The 21,958-nt window shown below is 28.9% G+C and overlaps 2 protein-coding genes across 13 annotated transcripts in view; one reads left to right on the forward strand and one right to left on the reverse strand.

Annotated features, from left to right (window-relative positions):
• The window catches only part of LOC118067151 (phosphatase and actin regulator 2), an 83,037-nt gene that overhangs the window by 56,221 nt on the left and 4,858 nt on the right, over nucleotides 1–21,958 (forward strand). For 8 of the 10 annotated variants that reach the window (XM_035083747.1, XM_035083748.1, XM_035083749.1 and 5 more), the window contains 7 exons: nucleotides 16,416–16,619; nucleotides 16,730–16,963; nucleotides 17,124–17,373; nucleotides 17,523–17,555; nucleotides 18,542–18,684; nucleotides 20,459–20,615; nucleotides 21,746–21,801. In XM_035083747.1, coding sequence (XP_034939638.1) covers nucleotides 16,416–16,619; nucleotides 16,730–16,963; nucleotides 17,124–17,373; nucleotides 17,523–17,555; nucleotides 18,542–18,684; nucleotides 20,459–20,615; nucleotides 21,746–21,801 — 1,077 coding nt within the window. The remainder of the gene's footprint in view (nucleotides 1–16,415; nucleotides 16,620–16,729; nucleotides 16,964–17,123; nucleotides 17,374–17,522; nucleotides 17,556–18,541; nucleotides 18,685–20,458; nucleotides 20,616–21,745; nucleotides 21,802–21,958) is intronic. The other 2 variants (XM_035083744.1, XM_035083746.1) reach the window with 1 other exon arrangement.
• Nucleotides 1,994–21,790, reverse strand: LOC118067155 (glycine-rich cell wall structural protein-like). Of its 3 annotated transcripts, none has more exons than XM_035083754.1 (4): nucleotides 21,551–21,790; nucleotides 3,346–3,396; nucleotides 2,774–3,176; nucleotides 1,994–2,719 (listed from the first exon to the last, which is right to left on the reverse strand). In XM_035083754.1, exons 3-4 carry the CDS (start codon nucleotides 3,111–3,113, stop codon nucleotides 2,097–2,099), a joined length of 963 nt encoding a protein of 320 aa, XP_034939645.1. In that variant the 5' UTR covers nucleotides 3,114–3,176; nucleotides 3,346–3,396; nucleotides 21,551–21,790; the 3' UTR covers nucleotides 1,994–2,096. The 3 variants fall into 3 exon arrangements, with proteins under 3 accessions (XP_034939645.1, XP_034939644.1, XP_034939643.1); XM_035083753.1 differs by having other exon boundaries at nucleotides 1,994–2,446; nucleotides 2,498–3,176; XM_035083752.1 differs by having other exon boundaries at nucleotides 1,994–3,176.

A 21,958-nucleotide genomic window follows, 5' to 3' on the forward strand; every position in this document is an offset into this window, starting at 1 on the left:
GAATTATCTTTTCTATGACCCTCATAACGTCTTCAAAGTACAGTAATATTTTTTTTGCCTTTATTGTCATCCTCTATAGTATGAAGCATCATTACTTACAGGTTTTTTCTCATTTATATTTCATTATGTTATTACTTCTATCTCAAGTATGTTTAATTTTTTATATTAATTGATAGCAGGAATTATTGATAGAGATGATTCTGAAATCAACTTTGGCAATATAGGTATAGACTTTGATAGTGAATATTGAAACCAATAAAATGATAACTATTCCAGGTAGCCTTGGAAAGTTCAACTGAAAATATAGGAAACAGTTGTTAGATTTGATCTCTTCAATTCTGGTTGTTACAGTGAAAGCTGTGGGCGTTAAACCATAGTTATATAAGCTCTGTAGGTTAGCATGCTTATAACATTTCATTCACTTTGAATGATAAATTTGTAGTTCGACAGACAAGTTCAGAAACCAATCAAAATAATAAACTTATATGGATTAAATAAATTGTATACCACCACATTTCAATCATATGTTACTACTGAAGCTCTATTTGATTTCAAACAAAAAGTTTCATCAAATCTTCTTATAAAATAATAGCTTTCTGTCCATTGCTATATAAACTTATCACTATTAGTAAGCTCCAGGTTGTAACAAAAAAAATTATCACATATTTAATCATTCCAAGTTTAGTTGGAATGATTATATATAAAATATGTATAAATAGTTTTTATGAAATACAAAGCAAATATTATTGTAACAATTAAAACTATATTAGTCTATTATTGATATTTCCAATGAAAATTAATTAGATTGAAATTTGTATTGTTTCTAGAAATAATTCAATCAATTTAACTAATTATTTGTATTGAATATTGATATTTCTAATAAGCTAACTTGATGAATTAAAATGAATATTGTAAATATTAAAAAGCAATATTACAAATATAAAATATGTCTACTAGAGAATTGTATTCAACATGATTAAAGATAAATTTCTATCTTCTTTGCAAAATCTCTGTATTGTGATTAGTTTTGAGGATAAATATTTTATCGGAAATAAAGGAAATAGTAAATATTTATCAAATTCTTATCAACACATCTGTACTTTGTAGATTAATCAAATTCGTGCTCTAATAATTTTCTACGCTGTGATGGATACAGTTTCGCTTTGATGTATTTTATTGTCAACTCTACAATATGCGGTTGAAAAACTTTTGATGTCTCCATAAAATCAAGTTTTTCTTCTATTTAACTACTTTTTAACATTCAATTAAATTTTTTTATTATCCTCTTTTTACCTCAGTTTATCGCTTTTTCATCTCATTTTCGTTTCTTTTTCATTAAGTTTTCGAGTAAAAAAATATTTTTTCTTTCCAAGTAGTGATGTAACTGACGATAGGAATGGGTGAAACTTTTATGAGAAATTGAATTTGACTACGTCTAAGAACCACTTTTAAACGTAATTCGACTCGCTTAGAAAATATATCTAGTTGAGGGAATAAGTTAGTTGTGAAGTTTCAAGAGCAAATGATGAACGAAGACCTGGCCCTGTCAACTCAGACTTCAGTAGCTATTCGGCCAGCTGTTCGTCCTTGACACTACCTTGAACTTCTCAAGCAGCTTTATTTATTTCTTATATATATATATTCGTAAGTCTCTAACTTATTCATGAATATTCCTACATTAATTAGATGGTTTAATTCAAATAATATTTATCAGAAGATTATAATGAGAAAAAATTTATCAAATTTCCCTTTTGGATTAATAAACATGGCATCATTAAGATTCAATTGAGGTAAATCAAATATAAACTGTACGTAGGAGGAATTCAATTTTGTGTAGAATATCAGTTTGGTTAAAAACATTTACTTACTATTTTAAAATAATTATATCTAATTGATGTTAACAATTTGAAATATAAGTAAATTATTACGTAAATGCTACGAAGGATGTAGGTGATGAATTGAATGAGTACTTAGCAAAATTGCTATTGAATAACATTGCAATTAATACAATTTATTAATTCTACGTATTTAGTTTTAAATTAATCAAATATTATACATGGACATTATATTAGATTGATTTATACATGATCGTATTTCTAGCCTGATGTACTAAAGCCAGCACTAAAACTACCTCCTGATCCTAATCCACTGCTTACTCCAGATAAACCACTACCACTCATTATTCCACCTCCGATTCCACCACCACCACCTATTTTGTTACTTGCTCCTCCAGAAAATCCATTTGATCCAGCACTTAAAGTTCCAGAAATACCACCTCCGGACATTCCGCCTGATCCACCACCTATGGTTCCAGAAATGCCACCTCCAGTTCCACCGATTGCTCCTCCACCTCCTGATCCACCCCCTATCGTTCCAGAAATGCCACCTCCAGTTCCACCGATTGCTCCTCCACCTCCTGATCCACCACCTATCGTTCCAGAAATACCTCCTCCGGTTCCACCAGCTCCTCCGCCACCACCGATTGCTCCAGAAATACCACCTCCGGTTCCACCAGCTCCTCCTCCACCACCTCCGCTAATAGTAGCTCCGCCACTTATTTTTCCTCCTGGTATAAGACCTCCAATGTTTCCTCCTATTCCACCAGCACCTGGTATAAGACCTCCAATAGTTCCACTAATTCCACTTCCTCCACCACTGATTCCTGGTATGAGTCCTCCTCCTATCTTTCCTCCTATTCCACCAGCACCTGGTATAAGACCTCCAATAGTTCCACTAATTCCATTTCCTCCACCACTGATTCCTGGTACGAGACCTCCAATAGTTCCACTAATTCCATTTCCTCCACCACTTATTCCTGGTATCAGACCAGTTATTCCTATTCCTCCACCTGATCCTCCACCTGTTCCTCCACCTGTACCAGTAGTAGTTACTCCATTATTTGTTCTGGTAATAATAGTTCGTTCATTTGTTCTAACATTATTTCCTCCAGATACATCACTCGTTCCACCATTGATTACTGGTGTACGAGTTATTATAGTTCTCGTTACATCATTTGTTCCACTTCCTCCTCCAGAAATTACAGTTTTATCGTTCAATAATTTCATCAACAACATTTCTATTTGTGAATTAACTCGACGTAGTTCTTTCTCCATTGCTTCCAATCTATCAGAATCTGCCGTTGCTTTTGTTTTCACTTCAGGTTTAGAATCTTCATCCTAAAAACATCCAAAAGTATTTTTACAAATTCGTAGTCTTACTCAATTTAAATAAAACTCACTCTTTTATTTCTAAGCAACAGTTAAATTAAATAATTGTAAATAGAGTTATTAAACTTGTTGCTTTGCTTTATGAAAGAATTATTATTATTATCAGTCTTATACCAACCTCATCGGAATAATAATCACACAAATCACTCCAAGAGAAAAAAGAATGCACCTGTAACATATCAATTTAGCATTTGATCAAATTATCAAAATTTATTTAAATGAAATATAAAATTTAAAAATTAAAAAAGTATTGGTGTTTATTTTTTTATAAAAATCGTGAACAGAATCAAACACACTTCCACTCATTTTAATTTTTATCAGTTCAGTTTATTTCCATAATTAAAAAGAAAAACTAAAATGAATACTAAAAGTTATGACTATCATAAAACTTTTTAGAAAAAAATCTACATTACCTGAATAAATGTCGTGCCTATGATCAAAAAAAATAACCACTGCGGAGGCATTTTACATAAAAAAAATGTCACTCCGAAAAAATGAGTAGAATTATTCTGATGATACTCTAGCAGCCAACTACCTTTTTATATTACCTTAATGTCGAAATTTCTGATAAACTCAAGATATTAAGACAATTTTTCAACATCATTTTTTTACTTTTCACTACTGTATGATGTCATTATTATTGTAAATATTATTTATTTAGCTGCTATTATTTATTCGCTTGTACCTTCAATTTATTCTGTATTACACCTGATCAATAATAAAAATATTTATCAGCATTTTCGATTGAATTATCATATCAAGTAGTTGAGAAATCGTTTTGATAAAAAATTCTTGTCTATTTTATTAAACACAAATGACTTTTCATTCATCCCTAGTCTTTGTAATGGAACACAAAAAGTCTAAAAACGAATAAAGCGATTTCGAGCTTTTGGATGAAAGCTTACTTAAGCCTCTTATTCGAATCATAAACTGTCTGCAAAGAAAGCCTCAGTGTAGACTGTGTATACAATTAAATAAAGTTTTAATTCGAGAAAGAATGCTTGTATTATTTAATATAAATATCACAATGGTAAATTAAACATATCAGTCATTGAATCAATGTTTAATTCAAGTCTAAGTAAGAAAAATGGATCAATCATCATTGTTTTTGTATTCACGAACAAAATTTGTGATTATTATTAGTGAAAGTGATAAGTATTGTTGAAAACTGAGGTCAATATCAATTCAATATGGTTGTTAATGACTTTATATGACTCTAGATCATCATTTATTGTTTATACAAATTCAAATTTGTTATAAACAATAAACTCTAAAAGATGACAAAATTACGAACTGTAATGAATGGGAAGTTTTTCGTTAGACGCAAAGTGTGCGCAGACCCATTTTTTGATAATTATATTTAAAATTATCTAGGCATTTTTTGACAATTGCTAATCTCTTGCAAAAAAAATTGATCAAGCAATTGATTTAATTCCACTCAAAGTAAAGTCGTATCAACTTTCAATCAGCAACAAAGTTTTCTCAAGCCTGAAAATAGTTTGTTACCCAACACAAATACATGAACGTATTTCTATATTTTCCATAAATCTTCTATAAGTTTCTCTTAGCAAGAACATCTGTTCGAATGTCAATATTCCGATATTATACTTAGGAATATCATATCAGATTGCCAAACATGTTATATATATATATATTTATATACAAACGTGATACATAGAAACATTTTTTGTAATAATCGATCAAGGTGTATGTGTTTCTAGATAAAAAGAAAAAAAAATAAAAGCTCTAGAGACTAATAGAGAGAATGGGAGGGAAAAAGGGGATCTAACAAAGCCATACTGAGTAATGGCGTCGAGGACATCAGAAAAGTAGAGACAGAAAATCGTCACGAACGCTGTCAGGCAATGGTTTCCATTCTGAGTAAAGGCTTTTAACGTCAACCACAGACGTTTTTAGATCTATACTGACGATTTTCTTTTCAAGGAGCTTACAAGCTCTTACCCTTCGTAAATTTAAGGTACTTGTATTTTTTACTTACCAATAAAAATCTCAAAAATTTTGCGTTTGTGAAGTCCTTTGTTGAACTTGACTTTTTTGGGTTCTGCTGTTTTTCTCGGAATTATTCGTTATTGTTTCAACAATCTTCTATCAACATCCTAATTGAAAAAAAACCCTCCCCAAAGTATTTTTAAATGTTAACGATTCATTTTTCAATGTGAACAAAAAACCTTTTGAATACTATAGAAATTATTAAATGTTAATATTTCAAAAACCGGGCAGTCATTAAATTAATTTTTTTTTGCTCATTAAATTCAGGAAAACATTATTAAGATAGTGTATTATTATATGGAAATTAATTAAATAAATTATCATTACCTATATTGTCTACAATAATTTTTGCAAATATTTTTTTTTTTAAAGAATATAATTAATATACTCGTCATATTTTCACGCTAAAATCAACACTCTTATTACAATTGAAGTTAAATTCTCAGAAATGTTAGACCTTGATGTAATATTATGTTAAATTGATATAAAATGATATGCAATGTTTAATCTTACTACAGCACCTATCAAGTTCAGTCTTGACATAAACCTCTAGGGTGTAATATTTTAGTCGTAAAGAAAATCTCATTTCAAAAAGCACATCTATCTATTATCTAATGTTATTTTTCATCCTTTTTATTCTTTATGTCGAAAGGTTTCCTTTATGTCTCATCTACTTATCTTTATTTTGTTACTACCACCCACATCACTACGTTAAATACCGAGTTTCTTTGTTGAGAATTCTTTTTTTTTTTTTTCATTTCTACTATTTCTAATCGCACAACATTACTTGCGTATTTTTCCCATTTGACCACAGAGTGAACAAATCTGTTTCTCGTGGGAAATATCATGCGAAGTGCTGAAGAGAATGAAAGTAGATGATCATAATTTTGTTCTAGAAAAAAAAGATTAAATAAAACTTGGGATAAAACAACGTATTTTATTTCTTGTCACATTTCATAATTTTTTTTTAATTTATTCATTTTTTTTTTTTTTAATGTAAAAGAAGGAGAAACAATAAACAAAGGAAAAATTGCAAGAACAATGAGAGAAAGAGAAAAATTAAAAAACTAACTGCAGTAAATTCTCAACAATCGACAATTACTGGTGCAATTAATTACAAATAGTTGGTTGACTAAAATTATATTCTACGCTTCGATAATTAAGATCAAAATCTCCATAGTGAAGTTTCAGAATAAGTGACAAACTGTTCAAAGTGTTCACACCATATTTGATTAATTAAACTTTTGATCAAAGTATAGATGTTCAAAGGAAAGCCGATTAAACTCACAGTTGCTAGAAAAAAAAAGAATTCAAATAAAACTTTATTTCCAAATTTAATAGCTGCCGGATAGAGACAAAGCTGCAATCTGTATTTATCTATTCTTTGGAGAATTCGAACCAAGGTCAAGGTCGAATAGTTGACTTTGAAAAATCAATATACTTTGATTTATTTCTTTTTTCTCCATAATGAATTTTTCAATATTTATAATATAAATGCTTTTTCGCAATATTCTGTGAATAAAACAAAAATGGAATCTATTTTTACCCAAAAACTTGAGGAATAAAAAGTAAAACAGATATCTTCGATTAGTTCGAAGTTGAATTCAAAGAAATGGAAAACTTTTTATCGTCTTGACTATCTTCAATGTTTCTAGATTTTTTGTTATTAATTAAAAGCACATTTAGAGGATGAAATAATATATATATATATAATCAGAAGAATTGTCTCAATCAAGTAAATAGATTATTGATCCTTTGTCAAATGAAAGCATATTAACTACTTGATAATAAAATGCCGAGTAAGAAGATTATGAATCATTTTATTCATTTCAAGAACTCAAATTATGACTTTAAGTTTTTATTTCTTTCTAGTGCAATATAAATTACATTGAGCTTGCAATAAACATTAGAAGTTAGTATAAAAATTCTGTGGAGGAGTCATGTCTAGTATACAATTATATATCTCTGTAAAAGTTATAACTTATATCTGTAGATAATTGATATCTTATTGATTTTTTAATAACATTTCTTCAGTCTACAGAAAAGCTACGAGCCTTGAAAATCTTCTAGCACGCATTTAAGCATTATCTGAAGAAAAATCAGAACAAGGTTGTGCGAGTAATCGACCAAAGTTTTAAAGTTCCTCTGCTTTTTATTATTATTTCTCAATAAATTAGAAAATTACAGCTATTAGTTCGTTTTTCATGACCAAATCTTTGAGAACAAGTCATTCAATTGAAAGACAAAGTATGTCCAAATGCTCTTTTTAAATTAACTTTGTTCTTCCGTTTAGTTTATTATTTTCTCAAGCAAAACTTTATCACTGCTAATACAAGAAAATTGTCGAATAATTATTTTAACTTTAAAAAAGTAATTGAATATAAAAATTATGCTAAAACAAAGCTGAGTGTATAAATATTTAAATGAATTGACTAGATCATCCACTAAAGATCAATGAATTGTAATTTATTTCATTTTTACTTTCTTTTTCGAAGATATCCTTATCTCTGTCTATTGGTCGGAAGACCAGGACTAAAAAAAAGGAATTTAAAGTCTTTGTGGTTAAGTATATGATTCACATATTGAGACAACAAAAAAAATCGTAATTAGTCTAAACTTATTTTTAGAATTTTTTTTCAACAATAACAACATTAAGAAATGTTAAATTACTATTCTAATTAATTATAATTAATAGTCTATTCATGTGAATTGCAAATTCAAGTATCTATTGTTGCTAAAATTCCATTTAAATATGTAATTATTTGAGTCAATGAAGCAAATTTAGCTCCTATTGAGATTATTCTCTTATCGTAATCTAATCGAGAAATTTTCATTAATTAAAGTCATCTAATTTAATAATCGATTTTATCTTTACATCGCAAGTGCCTTTTAAGAAAAATGAATTCCTTTCCTTTAAATATTACTTTCGTTGTAAAAAAAGCTGTGTCAAACGATTGTATCTTACGGAACATTCGGCAGACATTTATCAGCTAAAAAGTAATTTATTGGCAAGAGATGCTTCATTCATTCAGTGCTTCGACCTTGAACTGTAGTAGCTCACCGCAGAAATAAGCTCAGGTTTTCTCTTTCGCGTCTTTGTCTGGATCAATCGATCAGTAGTAGCACTCTTTTATGACAATTTTTTTCACTACAAATGAAATTCAGTAGAATAAAAATTGTCAAGTATGAAGGAGTTTTTTAGAATTAAAAAAAAATATAAAGATAGTATTATTTTTATGGTTCTATTGTACATATCAATGACGTCAATAAAAAGTGTTGTATCATAATATCTACCAACGTTCATTCATCTACAAGATTCATTCACGCAAACGCGTGATATGACGTAAAAAATAGTATAGAATACATAAACAAAGAAAAAGTCTTCGTAGGAGTTATTTTAAATTTTCACTGAAATATAAATTAAACATATACGTCACGAATCATCAACGTCATCATAAAACCAATAAAGAAGAAATTTAAAATATGACAATTTTTCACATACATTTTAGAAAATTATTTAATCAAATTTATTATTTTTTTTTTATTCATCCATTAATGTCATTTTTCAGCAAAAATAATTATCAAGCTAATTTTGATTTATGTGTCTCAGACACTTAGCACTTGTAGCTATTTTTTTCCATCGGTAAAATTAGATAAGAAATTCGTGAAATAAGATACACTAGAATATGCGACATAATTTAAACAGATATCTGGTCTATTTTCGATTCGTGATCTGATCGGATCTAATAAATGTGTCTATAAAAAGGCGATAAAATAAAATAAGTAACAAAAATAAATAAAAAATGCAAAGTAAATCCGATTTATAGGAGAATTATATAAAAATATGAAAGGAAAAGAAGGGAAATAGAGTCAGCAATCCTTTTGTAAATGCATAGACTCAATTCCATCCTGTGTAATCTCTCAAAGTCGATTATTGAGTTACAAGTAACGAGACAAAAAAGAATTAAATTAAGGATAAAATGGTATCTTAGAAGAGTCATAAGCTGTTTTGAAACTAACGAAAAAGTATAAAAATAAAAAAATAAATAATCCATGTTATATGAAATAGCTTTTTAGAGCATAAAGATGATACATCTTCATACATCTATAGATAAACTTTTTTGCTTAAAGCCATGAAGTCAAGGACAAAGCTTTTCCTCTTTTCCTCACATTCATACAACACCAAACTGATTTCTATCATCAAGGCCATTCACGTATCAAATAACTCCGGAAATAGTAACAATATACGAAATTTTTTTCTCTTCTGTACCTACCAATCATTCCTCTCTTGTGCAAATTTGTCAGTAGATTGTACAAATATACCAAAAGAAATCCCTGAGTATTTTTTAAATTTAATTTCATGGACTTTGTGTAATTTTTATCTTTTGACAGTCGTCAAGTTCACCCGCATGATGCTGTTTATAGTCAACGTGCAAATTTTAATTGGTTAGATAAATATTTTTTTAAAACAAAATTTTTCCTTAATTCAAAGTTTTTCTATACAAATTTATATTTTTGGTAAATATTAATTCATCTTAATGAGAAGTTATTGTATAAATTGGAAACGTGATATAAAATTTCATATACAAATGTTTGCGCACAAAAACCTTGGAAATTTGTCAGATTATAATTTTCCCTTATGAATATTAATTAGGGTAAATATTAAAAAGCATAATTAATTTTCCTGATGCTGAAGCCAGCAGTCAATATAAATAATAATCAGTATAGAATGGCAGAAATGAAAATAAATCAAATTGACAATAATATTGAATTAATTGAAATTCCTCATTCAAACACTTGAATGTACGCATATTATCAAAAAAATATCAACCTATCGACATTGTGATTGTTTCAAATTGATAGAATAATTTTTAGCACATTCTCTGTTGAAGTAGTTTGGCATTGACAGGCTCACAATTGACAATCCTTTTTTTTAATTCATCTACAAGATCATATGTCTATCAGCAAAGAGACTTGATTCAATGTAAAAAAAATAAAAACAGAAAATAATCATTATTTTGACTACCAATATGCCAAACTATCTCAAAATAGGATAAATTGAACAGAGTTTGAAAATCAAAAGAAAAATATTTGTACAAATTAGCAAAACTATTTTTGCAAGCTCCACATTTGTGGATTGAACTTGTACATATTGCTATCAATATTCCAGCATTTGGGTGGTTTTTAAACCATAAAAAACGAGAAAAGCTTTTCTTTGTGACTGTGCCAGACTATTCTTGTTCCACGCGCGAGTTTTCTCCGGTAACGATCGGCTCCCTTGCCCGGGGTACAAACGCAGGGACAGCACGTACTTTCCCTCTCCGCTCTTCATGCGCTTTCGACCCTCTTTCATATAACTTTCACCCCCTTTCACCCTCAACGTTTCTCTTACCATAGAATACCAACCAAAGCACCCACGCGTTTTCTCATGCGATTTCTCTCAGCTTGACGGTGCTGCTGCCACTCGGAAAAGCTGCGCAGTTGCTTTACTCTGTCAGATAGCTAAAACTCGTTGTAATCAGTCGACGAGAGTCGCGTCAACCCTTACTATTCTCTCGCAACAACTTTCTCCTCAACACCACCACAAAAGTTTCGTTTAACTGCGTACCATCTATGACTGCATTTATTTTTCCTCCAATAATTATCAAATAACAAAAAAAAATATTTTGTGAGATAATTTTATTTAAAAAAAAATTACTATAAATAAATCAACAATTTCCTTCAAATTTTTGGCAATTAATTATTGAACAAAAATATTCTTAAAAATGAAAGTTTAAATGAAGAGTGACAAAGTCAGATTGATAAAAGAAATTAATCATTGACTGAAGAATGTCAAAATTTGATTGAAAGAGAAGGAGAAATAAGATTTTAAATAAGTGTTTGAATAAATCATCTTGAGAAACATTATCTAAAAAATGGTTCCTTGTTTATCTTCGCGACCTCGAGAAGGAGTTCAATCAGCATCGAACGGAGCTGAACGTCGAGGTCATAATATGAGTGGTGTGAGCTTTTTAACCGCAGTAAAGACATTCACTCCAGGTGGTAGTCGTCGTCGACATTGTGATAAACAACAGAAATTATCTGAATTACCACCACCAGTTGGTAGTCATTGTAATATTCAACCTGACATTGTTCCCACTTGGGACTCAGCACCACCAATTACTCCACCAGCTGATTTCCTTCCCCCTGGATACAAACGAGGTGACAAGTATCTGGGTGAGAAATTTTCATATAATATGCTCTGAAAGCATTCTTAATTAATTATAATAGTTAAGCTCATAGAGATTTCACGCGTCTGAGAAAGACAGCGAGTCAATGACCTCACCGTCGCGATGCTAGGAGTTCAAGTTCATGAAAATTATATTCCATTATTTCGCTCTTTTTTTTTGCTTAAAAAAATTCTTTGTTTCCTTGAAATTATGTATTAAAAACTCTTCTAACATATTTCTATTTAAATTTTTTTCATTCAAGAATTTTCTATTTTAATTATAAATGTATCCTTGTATGAAAAATCTCATGTTGGATATTAATAAAATAACACCTAGTTTTTTTTCCTTATCTTACAGATAGAATTTACTAGAACCAATCTTCAACTCAAATATTTTCCCTCTATAAATTTATATTTCCCTTTTCTACCCTATTTATTGATTAATTTTGTCTACCAAGCATAACCAATAATAAATGAACTCCAGCTGTAGGAAGATGTGGATAAAATTTTTCAATAGTTATCTTTTAATAATCAAAAATATTTAAACATTTTAAAAATGACTGAATAAATATTCATATCATTCTAATATTTGTTTAAAAAATAAATTAGACCATATTTTAAAAATAACATTTAAATAATAATGGATAATTTAAAAAAAAAACTACAATTAACTAAGAAGATCATTATTCTTCAATCAATTGTTTAAATAAAAGAGAAAGAAGAATCATTTAATAAATTTCATAACAAAAATATTAGCTTAAATATTCTGTTTATTCTCGTAAAATGGAATGAAAACATTTTCTTGTAAATAACTGATTAGATTCGAGTTGGAATAATACTAACGAAATTACTTTTTCTTGCAAAATGATGAAATAGTAAAAAAAAAAGTCCTGCTTTCCAATGAATAATTGCATCTTTAATATTCATTTCAATGTCACCGTTGTCAAATTGAAAATTTTTAATAATAAAAATAATATTTCAAGTAACCATATTATCAGTTTTGTCTTACCATCTGTTTGGTAGCTGGTTTTTATCTAAATTTACACCAGTTGCAGTGGCGATTAAAATGTAATTTTCTCTTCGTTTACCATTTCCAACCTTTTTTTCCTATTTTCCTTTTTTGTTTGCACACTACTACTATTTTTCCTTACCCACGACCTTGAACAACGAATACATCCATAATTCAAATAGGTTCTCGTCTGCACTGTCAACTCAACAGGGCTTTACACTTTTCCGCAAATCACATTTGCACTTTTTTATTTTCGTTTTATTTTCCAACAGTTCGTGACAGCGCAAGTTACTATCGGAAATTGCTTTATCCGATTACAATTCGTTGATCCTAACGACGTAGAAGACACAGAAAATTTATTATTCCTATAGCAAATAGAGAAATAAATGGATGATAAAGTCCAAGTAGTTATCTCGAGTATTGGTCAGACAAGTGATTGAATTGTTTTTATACATCATTTTGAAATAAATATTAACAACAACAACAAAAAGAACTAGATTTATTAAGCGTTTTTTCAGATAAAATTCATACCCAAAATATCAAGAGAAGTTTTTAGATTTTTTTTTTAATTTATACATTCAATTTTCGATCGCAATGTAAATTGGACCGATCAGTTTTGATTGGATTTAACTTCCATAGAAATCAATAATAAAGCAGGACACATTTATTTTTATTCTTCTTACTTAGAGTTATTGGAATAGAATGGATTCTATTGAAAATTTTCGGAATATTGGTGTGAACAGTTAAATACAATGAATTAAATAAATACTCGACAATCGTTTTAATATATCAATCATCAGGAATGATGGTATTGTTTATAATAAAGTGCTTTATTGTTTCTATTCTAAACAAACAATTATGAATCATAGTGGCTTGTAAATTTTTTTTTTGCTTTTCAATCAATTGATTCACTTCTTGTTAAATTGGAGTGGTTTATTCGCATGAATTGAACGTTAAATACGTTATTCTTTGAAGAAAAGAGTTGCTGCAACTCCTTCATATTTTTTATTTTCCATTCACTCATATTTAAACTGGAAATGAAATTGAATTAGTCAAGTTGATGTAGATGTACCAGACGTTTACTTTCACCTTGAACTTCATTTCTGCTAACTTTTTCTTTTTTTACAGAAGATTGTGAATAAATAGTAGATTAATTATAAATTCAATCAAGTAATTGTTGAAATTCAAATTAGAGTTATTTAGTATAACATTTTCAATTACATCGAGGATAATAATTAAAGTTATTGACAATTAATACATTTAACAATTATATTTGCTAACAATGATTTTCAATTTAAAATTGATAATAACAAGTATCCGAAAGTTATACAATTAAATTAAATTAAATTAATCGTAGAATTAGGTGTAATTTAATGTCCTTTTGAATAATGAATTCTCATTTATGCTCATTTTTCAACAAGACATGATATGACAACAGAATATAACACGAAAATCCATCTAAAATAAAAGCATCATTATAAAAAATTCAAGAGTCTACTCTTAAATTCGAGCTTAATTTAATAGCATCATTTTTTTGTTATATTAATTATTTGAGCAATCACTTAGCTTATTAAATATCGTGGTAAACAAAGCACTAAACTCATCTAATACTTCAGTGGAAATTTTTGGGCTGAAAAAATTAATTAACTAAGAGGTTTACTCAGTCTTCTTTTAAAAATATTTTGGCATGAAAGAAACTCAAATAAAAATCTAAATATTATTATTACCAATTGTTATTTTTTCTATTTAAATGTTAATAAAACATCAACTTCCGGTAAAATTAAATTGTCAAGTTGTCAACTGTGAGCCTGTCACTGCCAAACTACCTTAACTACTTAATGATTAAATCATTGTCGAATCTCTGATTTTTTTTATTTTCTGTTCTTCAAAGAAAGCTGGCTCTGATTATCATAAAAGTTGTTTGCCAATCTTTCTAACTGATGACTAACAATTCAAAACATATCTCTTCAAACATAAATAATAGAACAAAGTTGCAAAATTAAATTTAAATAATACATGTAATGTTCCTGAGTCATTCTCATGATTGCTAATTTTGTTGAGGGACTTTAAATGTACGTTTATACCGTCATATTTTAGTTTAGCATCCATTTATTGAGTTCTCATGATCTCCGGAATTCCTTGTGCTCTCAGTGTTTCTTCAATAACCCAACTACTCTGCTAAATCTCTTGGTCTAAACTGACGTAATATAACGAGTAACGCTCTGCGATTTAAACGTAGCCAAGGGCAACTCTATTCATAGTAACACTCTTGTGGTTACGCTACAACTTAACGCATTTCTCCTTCCCCACTTAATTAATTGCAAAAAGTATGAAAAATGTTAAATTCTCCATTTGCTATCATGCCTTACTTTTTAATAGTCGTATATTTTATTTTATGATGAATAAAAATTTTAATGAAAGCCTTAAGTATTTTTAGCAAATGAAATTTGGTCAAGGATGCAACAGTCGGCGTCGTTGTTGTTGTTTAAGTGGTTCAGTGGCTCTCGGAAAGAATGCATAGCCACTCAAGGGTATCATTATATATTACTAAATATCCGTGAATTCTTTAGATCTATTTCAATCATCTTTCTTGCAGTTGATGTTTAACATTCGTTGCGGATACTTCATAGTCAAAAACGTGCTGAATAGATAGTAGAAGTGTGATTCATAGCTTCTCAACGGTGAAGGATACGAGAATGAAAAATATTTTTATCTGAATCTTTATTCAGCTGATTTCTAGATAAATCTTTAATTCAATCATTTTTATCACCAAGAAAAAGAAGTGGTTGTTGAATTTATCAATAAAATAAATATTCAATTTTGCTATAAGAATTATTTCAATGAATTTATTAATTCATAATCCGACAAAGGTGAAGAAGTTATTCAAAAATAACGTCAAAAAAGTGTGCTCTATAGTTAATGAACAAAAAGGTACATTTTGGAATTTTTTATCCGATAAAAAATCTACCAGAAATCTTGATAAGAAGCTTCAGAATGTTGTGTTATAAATTATCAATCATAATCACAACAAATATCATTTTAAAAATGTTTCCTGTTTCCGTTGACTTTGAACACATCAATTTATAGTGTTGCAAAAATAATCTACAAAAAGTAATAAACGACTTTACGACTTACAGAGAAAAATGAATATATTAGAAAAATATAAACAAAAAAGCTATGAATGATAGCATAAAATTGTAAAATTTACATTCCTTTGACTACATTTTTCCTTGAACATAGGAATAGGTTGTTATATTACAGTATCTCCCACTGGTATCGTTGGAATTTGATTGGCTGAAATCCAAAATCGACAGTAGCCATGCCCTAGAAATTTTTTATTGAAATTTGTTAAACGTGAAAACAGCAAAGGCCTTTTCACTTTTTTCCTTCATTCTATTACACTTTATGTGTACTATCTCTGGTGAAGTAATTTTTTCCAGTCTATATTTGAACGAATATTCAAACCACATAACCACAGTATGACAACCAGTCATTTTAAAAATTAAAAAAACGAATAAAATGATATATTACGCTAACCTTGATTTTTTTTGACATTTGTCCAATTATGGTCAGTGAACTTAATTTAATTACTGTGAATTTAATTATAAAATGATTGTCAATAATAAATCATCTAATATTGACCATTGTTTTTACCACAATTTTAACCAGATTATTTCATTTAATTCATTCACTATGAAGACTCTTAATTTATCAACGATTAAAATGAAATTTAGATATTTATAATAGAAACATTATGGAATAATTCTATTGTGTTAAGAAATATTTACATCACAGTTGGCTATTGTCATTCAAAATATTTATTCAGGATTAGTTTAAAGCAACAGTAAAATTATGCTATCTATCATGTCTTTGTTATTAAGCTTCAGATTATAAAGAGAAATAATTGAAACAGCTGATGAATAAGAAGGAATATTTTTAAAAATATATTTTTCTATTTCAGAGCCGAAAAAGGAAAAGACTGAGCAGAATGCAAATGGCGCGCTATCACCCAGCGGTGAACCAGCGGGCAATCAAGCCACCACGAATACAGGAAACCAGAATTCTGGCTCCGGTGGACTCCAGTCGGGGGATCAACAGAAGCCAAATAGGCCAAGTACCCTCGAGGCCTCCCGAATGCTCACAAGAAGACTAATTATGTTCGGAGGTAAGTTAAAACTTTCAACACCAACGAATATCAATCATGCCTGAGTTATTAAAAAAGTTACAAAATTTATTTATTAGCTGTTATTAATGCTAAATTTCTGATTGTTCTAGTGGAAAAGGGTGTTCTCCAGCCTACAGTTGAAGAACAGCAAGCAATCGATAGATATATGACTCCTCCCCTACCTCCACAAAATACTTTTATGCTGTCAGAACTGCCAGAACCACCGATTCCCTTAAGCGAGATCGGTCCAATTCCACCACCTCCCATGTTTAGTTCACCGAGTCCTACTATTTTAGCTAGACAACGTCAGCAAACGCTTCCTCTCTCCGATTGTGAAGATGATGGTAAGTGAATTTTATCCAATCTAATTTATAAATGATTTTTTTATATAGTTTAACTTTTTAACGAATTTTTCTAGTTAAATATTAATAAACGAGTTCAAATAGTTATTGATAAATAGCAGTAGATGAATACTAAATAATTCTTTCATTTTTGATCCTTCAGATGACGAGGCAATAGACCTGGAAGAAGATGATGACAGTCTTCGAATGTTTCGATTTTCTCAACCAGATCCTGCAATTGATACCTCAAGAGTAGAGGAAATTCCAGCCAAAGAGCCAAAGTTTCATGCTGTACCACTGAAGAGTGCCCTTAAGAAGAAGGGTCCTAATAGTGGTCCAGGGACACCTCAAAATACTCCTACGCAGGAAAACCGACCTTTAACTCTTCGCCAAGAACTTCATGCATCTTTTAAGTAAGTAATGGGCCTTCCCACGCCGGAGTCATGTAGTTGCTTCGGTTTATTTTATGGAATGTTAGAATCCATTTCTCGTCCTCACTTGCATCATTCATATCTTTTAAATCATTAGTAAAAATCATGATTATTTTTCTTATGCTCAACAGAACGCCGCCATTGAGGCCTAGGATGAGAATATGGTAAATGTTAGCAAGCTTGAACTTTATTATAAGCGCAATCAAAAATTTCATTATAAACAAAAATATCTGATCGATTTTTATATTCACCAAATAATTATGTTTAATGAAGCTTACTAATGTTTTTACGAATTGAATTTCAGTCTTTCGCAACAATGATTTTCTGACTTAGTTTTAAACTAAAAATAAAGTTATGAACAGTATTAAATCCCAAGTTTTCCATTTCAATTCACTCAAAAAAAATAACATGTGCTCATTTTAATATTGATATAATGAAAAATTATTCATTACCTCCAGAAATTAAAGTAGAGAAAGATTTTATTAATATTCGATGTAATTAATTTACATTTTAAATATACTATTATACGAGTATATAATTTCCAAGAATATTGAAAAAGTAATACTTGAATAAATTCTATTATAATGATATTATTAGTTTTCAAAATTAAAATTTCAAACTTTATTGAGGGCTATCAATGCAATAATCGTTCCATCACTCCTTTAAAATACAATTACATCAATCTAATGCTATAAATTTTTTATTCTAATTATTGATGAAGTTTGTAATGCATCTAACTTTGAGTTCATTTTTTATTTAAATATTTATGACAGTAAATTGTGCTTCATTGAAGTTCTCTACTGTTAAACAATTAAATCACCTAATTTCAATCACCTAATCATCAATAACAATTATATAGTGATAGCTTTTGGTTTCTAATACTTTAACAAAGTTCAGATATTTTTGGCAAATGCTGTAAAAAAGGTTGATAACGAAGAAATGAGCAATGTTCTAGTTCGTGATAAAAAAAACTTCGTACAGGATCTCATAATACTTACTTTCTACTCTTTCAAATATTTCATTTCATATCACCCATGTAGTACTTAAGCTATAAATAACTTCTTAGAACATTGATCTTTACGATATCAACTATCAATAACCTAAATACACAGGAATGTATTATTAATGATCAACATTGAATCCTTTACAGTAGTCGACCAGGGAGATTTGGCCTTACACTGCCATGTACTTTGGAGAACAAGGAAAATGCACGACCTTATGTTATCAGAGAAGACTCCGATGGTTCTGATGATGGTCAAGTGTTCTACCGTGATGACTATGAAGATGAAGAAAGTGAGTAGCTTATTTCAATTGGAATATCTATTCTGATAATACATCACTTTAAATTGATAATTGTATAATATTAATAATATTATTTACATTTACATAGATATTGTAATTATGAAATTTAAAACTAGTTTCAAATAAAAACTGTTTAACCGAATTTTTTAAAATGAAAATTGAAATGTGATTAACAAGTTGGAGCTTTTGTAGATGAAAAATAAATCATTTTAGATTTTAATTAAGGTTCTCCTTATCTAAAATCAATCAGTAAGAAGTATATTTAATTATTATTAATGAATGTAATGAAAAATAAGTTGACTCGATTTATTTGAATAATTATTCTGTTGTCAATAAAATTAAATTTTCTACGTGAGTTATAAATTATTCATAATTAATTACTAAAGAAAAAAAATAAAATAGAGAATATAGATTGAATCAAGTTGAACGAATCCAAACAGTAAATCATTTATTGAGTTGCCAAAACTAACTGATCTGATTGTTTAGATAGATTAGTCATTCAAAGATGCTTCGAAATATCCTTTGATGCGTTTTGTTGTCATAAAAATACACACGCGGACATCCGCCATCCTCCTCACTTCCTGTCTTCAGTGATCAGCTAGCTCGTCACGTCACCTTCGCAATAACAACTAATTATACTTCACGAAGCTTGGTGGTAGCAAAAGTGCATATACACATACATGCATACAAATACGCCTTGAAGTTTATATTCGTCACCAAAGATAGCTGGCAGAATTTATTTAGTTTCTTATTGTCTTTTAAATCTCATACATCAGCAAAAAAGTAAAAATTCATTTTATTTATTTTTTTTTCAATTTAAATGAATTCATTCTTAATGTTGAAGGTACATTGTTTAGTGAAAATAAGTGAGGATGAATTTATGAAAAATTATTGAAATCAATAAAATGTAAAAACGGTGTAAAATTGATTGAGATAAAATGTATCTCGAGAGAAAAATGTTTTCAATTAGAACAGCCTTGGCTTTAGCCATTCCTTGGACGTCAATACAATCATTTGAGGAGTCAATAAATTTACATCGGCATTTGAGTCGTTTGAAAGCTGATGGTGAAACTTTAGTTATCAATAGTAGCTTAAGTAGAAGGAATATGAATAATAAGAAACTTTAGATTATTTAGAATTTTCTGGCTAAGTAGTGAATGTCAAAGTTGCCATTCAAATATTAACTACACCTTACCCCGAATTATTGAGTTAAATATATAATCTCCACATTATTAAAAGGTATTCTAACTAGACATTACTAAGCACTGAGCTGGGCTTTACACGTAGTTGAAATATTTAATGGTGGTGAAAAGTTGAACAAATAACCAAAAAGTGCAAAAATAAATTATTGTAAAAGGAATAACTGTAATTTTGCTAAAAGTTTTTTTTAATTAACAATTAAATATATTTTCTTAAATACTAATACGCTATAGTTCAGAGTGAACCATGCTACACAAGTTCCACAAAGTTAAATGTAATTTCGATGCTCATTTTTTAACATAACAATTTAATAATAAACATCTTTAGTAAGATGTAAAAGAATCTAAAATTTTGACTTGATAAAATGAACGAAATTAAATTAATGAGAACTTCAATAATGCTTGTAATAGAAATGATGTTATTTTAATAAGTTAAAATTCTTGATTCAGCATCAGGATTGTGTTGAAATTTATCAATATTTAATTTGAACATAAATATATTAGTGGGTGTAGTATTAAATTAAATGAATATTAATATAAAGTCTTAATTAATATAATTATTTCAGGTCGATTAGCAGCTAAAATTGCACGGAAGGAATCACTGTCATTGAAATTAGCATTGAGACCAGATAGACAGGAACTTATTAACCGTAATATACTTCAACTTCAGTCTGACAATGAGAGACAAGAAACGAAGGAAGCGATTGGTGCTAGACTTATTAGGTTAATATCAAACTTATCATTCATAATAATATCCTTTATTTATTATTTATTATCAAAATACTAATAATAATCCAGATATATTTTACCATGAGCAGTTTTTAATTTAGAAAAAAGAATGATACCCTTTTTGTTTTGTAAATAACATTACATCATAGTATTCTATTTATATCTCTCCAAATTATCAAAACTTTTAATTTCTTTTTCCTTATTTCTTAATAAGGAAATGTTGAATACGTTTCAACAATTCATCAATACAATAATATTATTAATAAAAAGAATTACGTCTCTGATATAATCATAAATTAAATGAGAGAAATATTAATTTGAGAAAAGTAATTTACAGAATTAACATCCGTATAGAATAATAAATGTGTATTATTATAAATATAAATTAATCGATTCTTATTTGAGGTGAAATGAATTTTATTGTTCATATTCCAAGCATGCAACTTAATAACTTAACAATGACAGCTTGTCGAAATTAATCTAAAGTAGTTAAGTAAAAAATTTCCTTTCAAACAATCAATTTTTGAACTTTTATTGTTGATTACGTAGTTAATTATTACTTTCCCACACCATTATTGATTAAGTGTCAATATAATTAGAATTAATAAAGCTCATTGAGACTATTTATCAAGACGTCATATAATAATAAATATGTTCGGTCAATTTTATATACATATTTAATGAAAATGAAGTAGATGAATTGTTTTAAAAATTTTAGAAAAATTAATTAATATTAATATCTCATAACATAATATTCTCAAAGTTTTGGTTGTCTTCACAATAATTTCCAATGTCAGTTCTGTTCTTGATTCAACATTAGAGTGTTCTAGTTAACGTGTATAGATGAACAATAACAAATTTATTTATAGTTAAAAATAATTTTTGATAGTTTGAGAGAGCAAAGTATAATGCTATTTATTATTACTCACCGTAAAAATAATTGTTCACGACAAACTTTCCGCTGTAAACGCCGGATAAAATGATACAAATATAATGTCTGGATGAATCACTTGTTTGTTCGACCAGCTGTTGCAGATTTTGCACTCTCCTAACCCCTGACCTTCGTAATTTTCCCCACTCATTAAACTCTAAATACATATTAACATTATTATGTATGTTTCTAGGCGACTTAGTATGCGACCGACTCAAGAGGAACTCGAGGAACGGAATATTTTAAAAAGTAAGACCCTCGTGGCTAGTCCGCTATCATCCATCATATTATTAATGATTCTTATCAATAATAAAGTCTCATTTGTTATTTATCGAACATGTGTGAAACATCAGAATGATGCTCTCACGTTATTGTTCTACTGTAGTCCGATTGAATTTAAGTGTTT

Source organism: Chelonus insularis, unplaced genomic scaffold (assembly GCF_013357705.1).
Source record: "Chelonus insularis isolate UGA/USDA-ARS -01 unplaced genomic scaffold, ASM1335770v1 contig_369_pilon, whole genome shotgun sequence".
Taxonomy (NCBI): domain Eukaryota; kingdom Metazoa; phylum Arthropoda; class Insecta; order Hymenoptera; family Braconidae; genus Chelonus; species Chelonus insularis.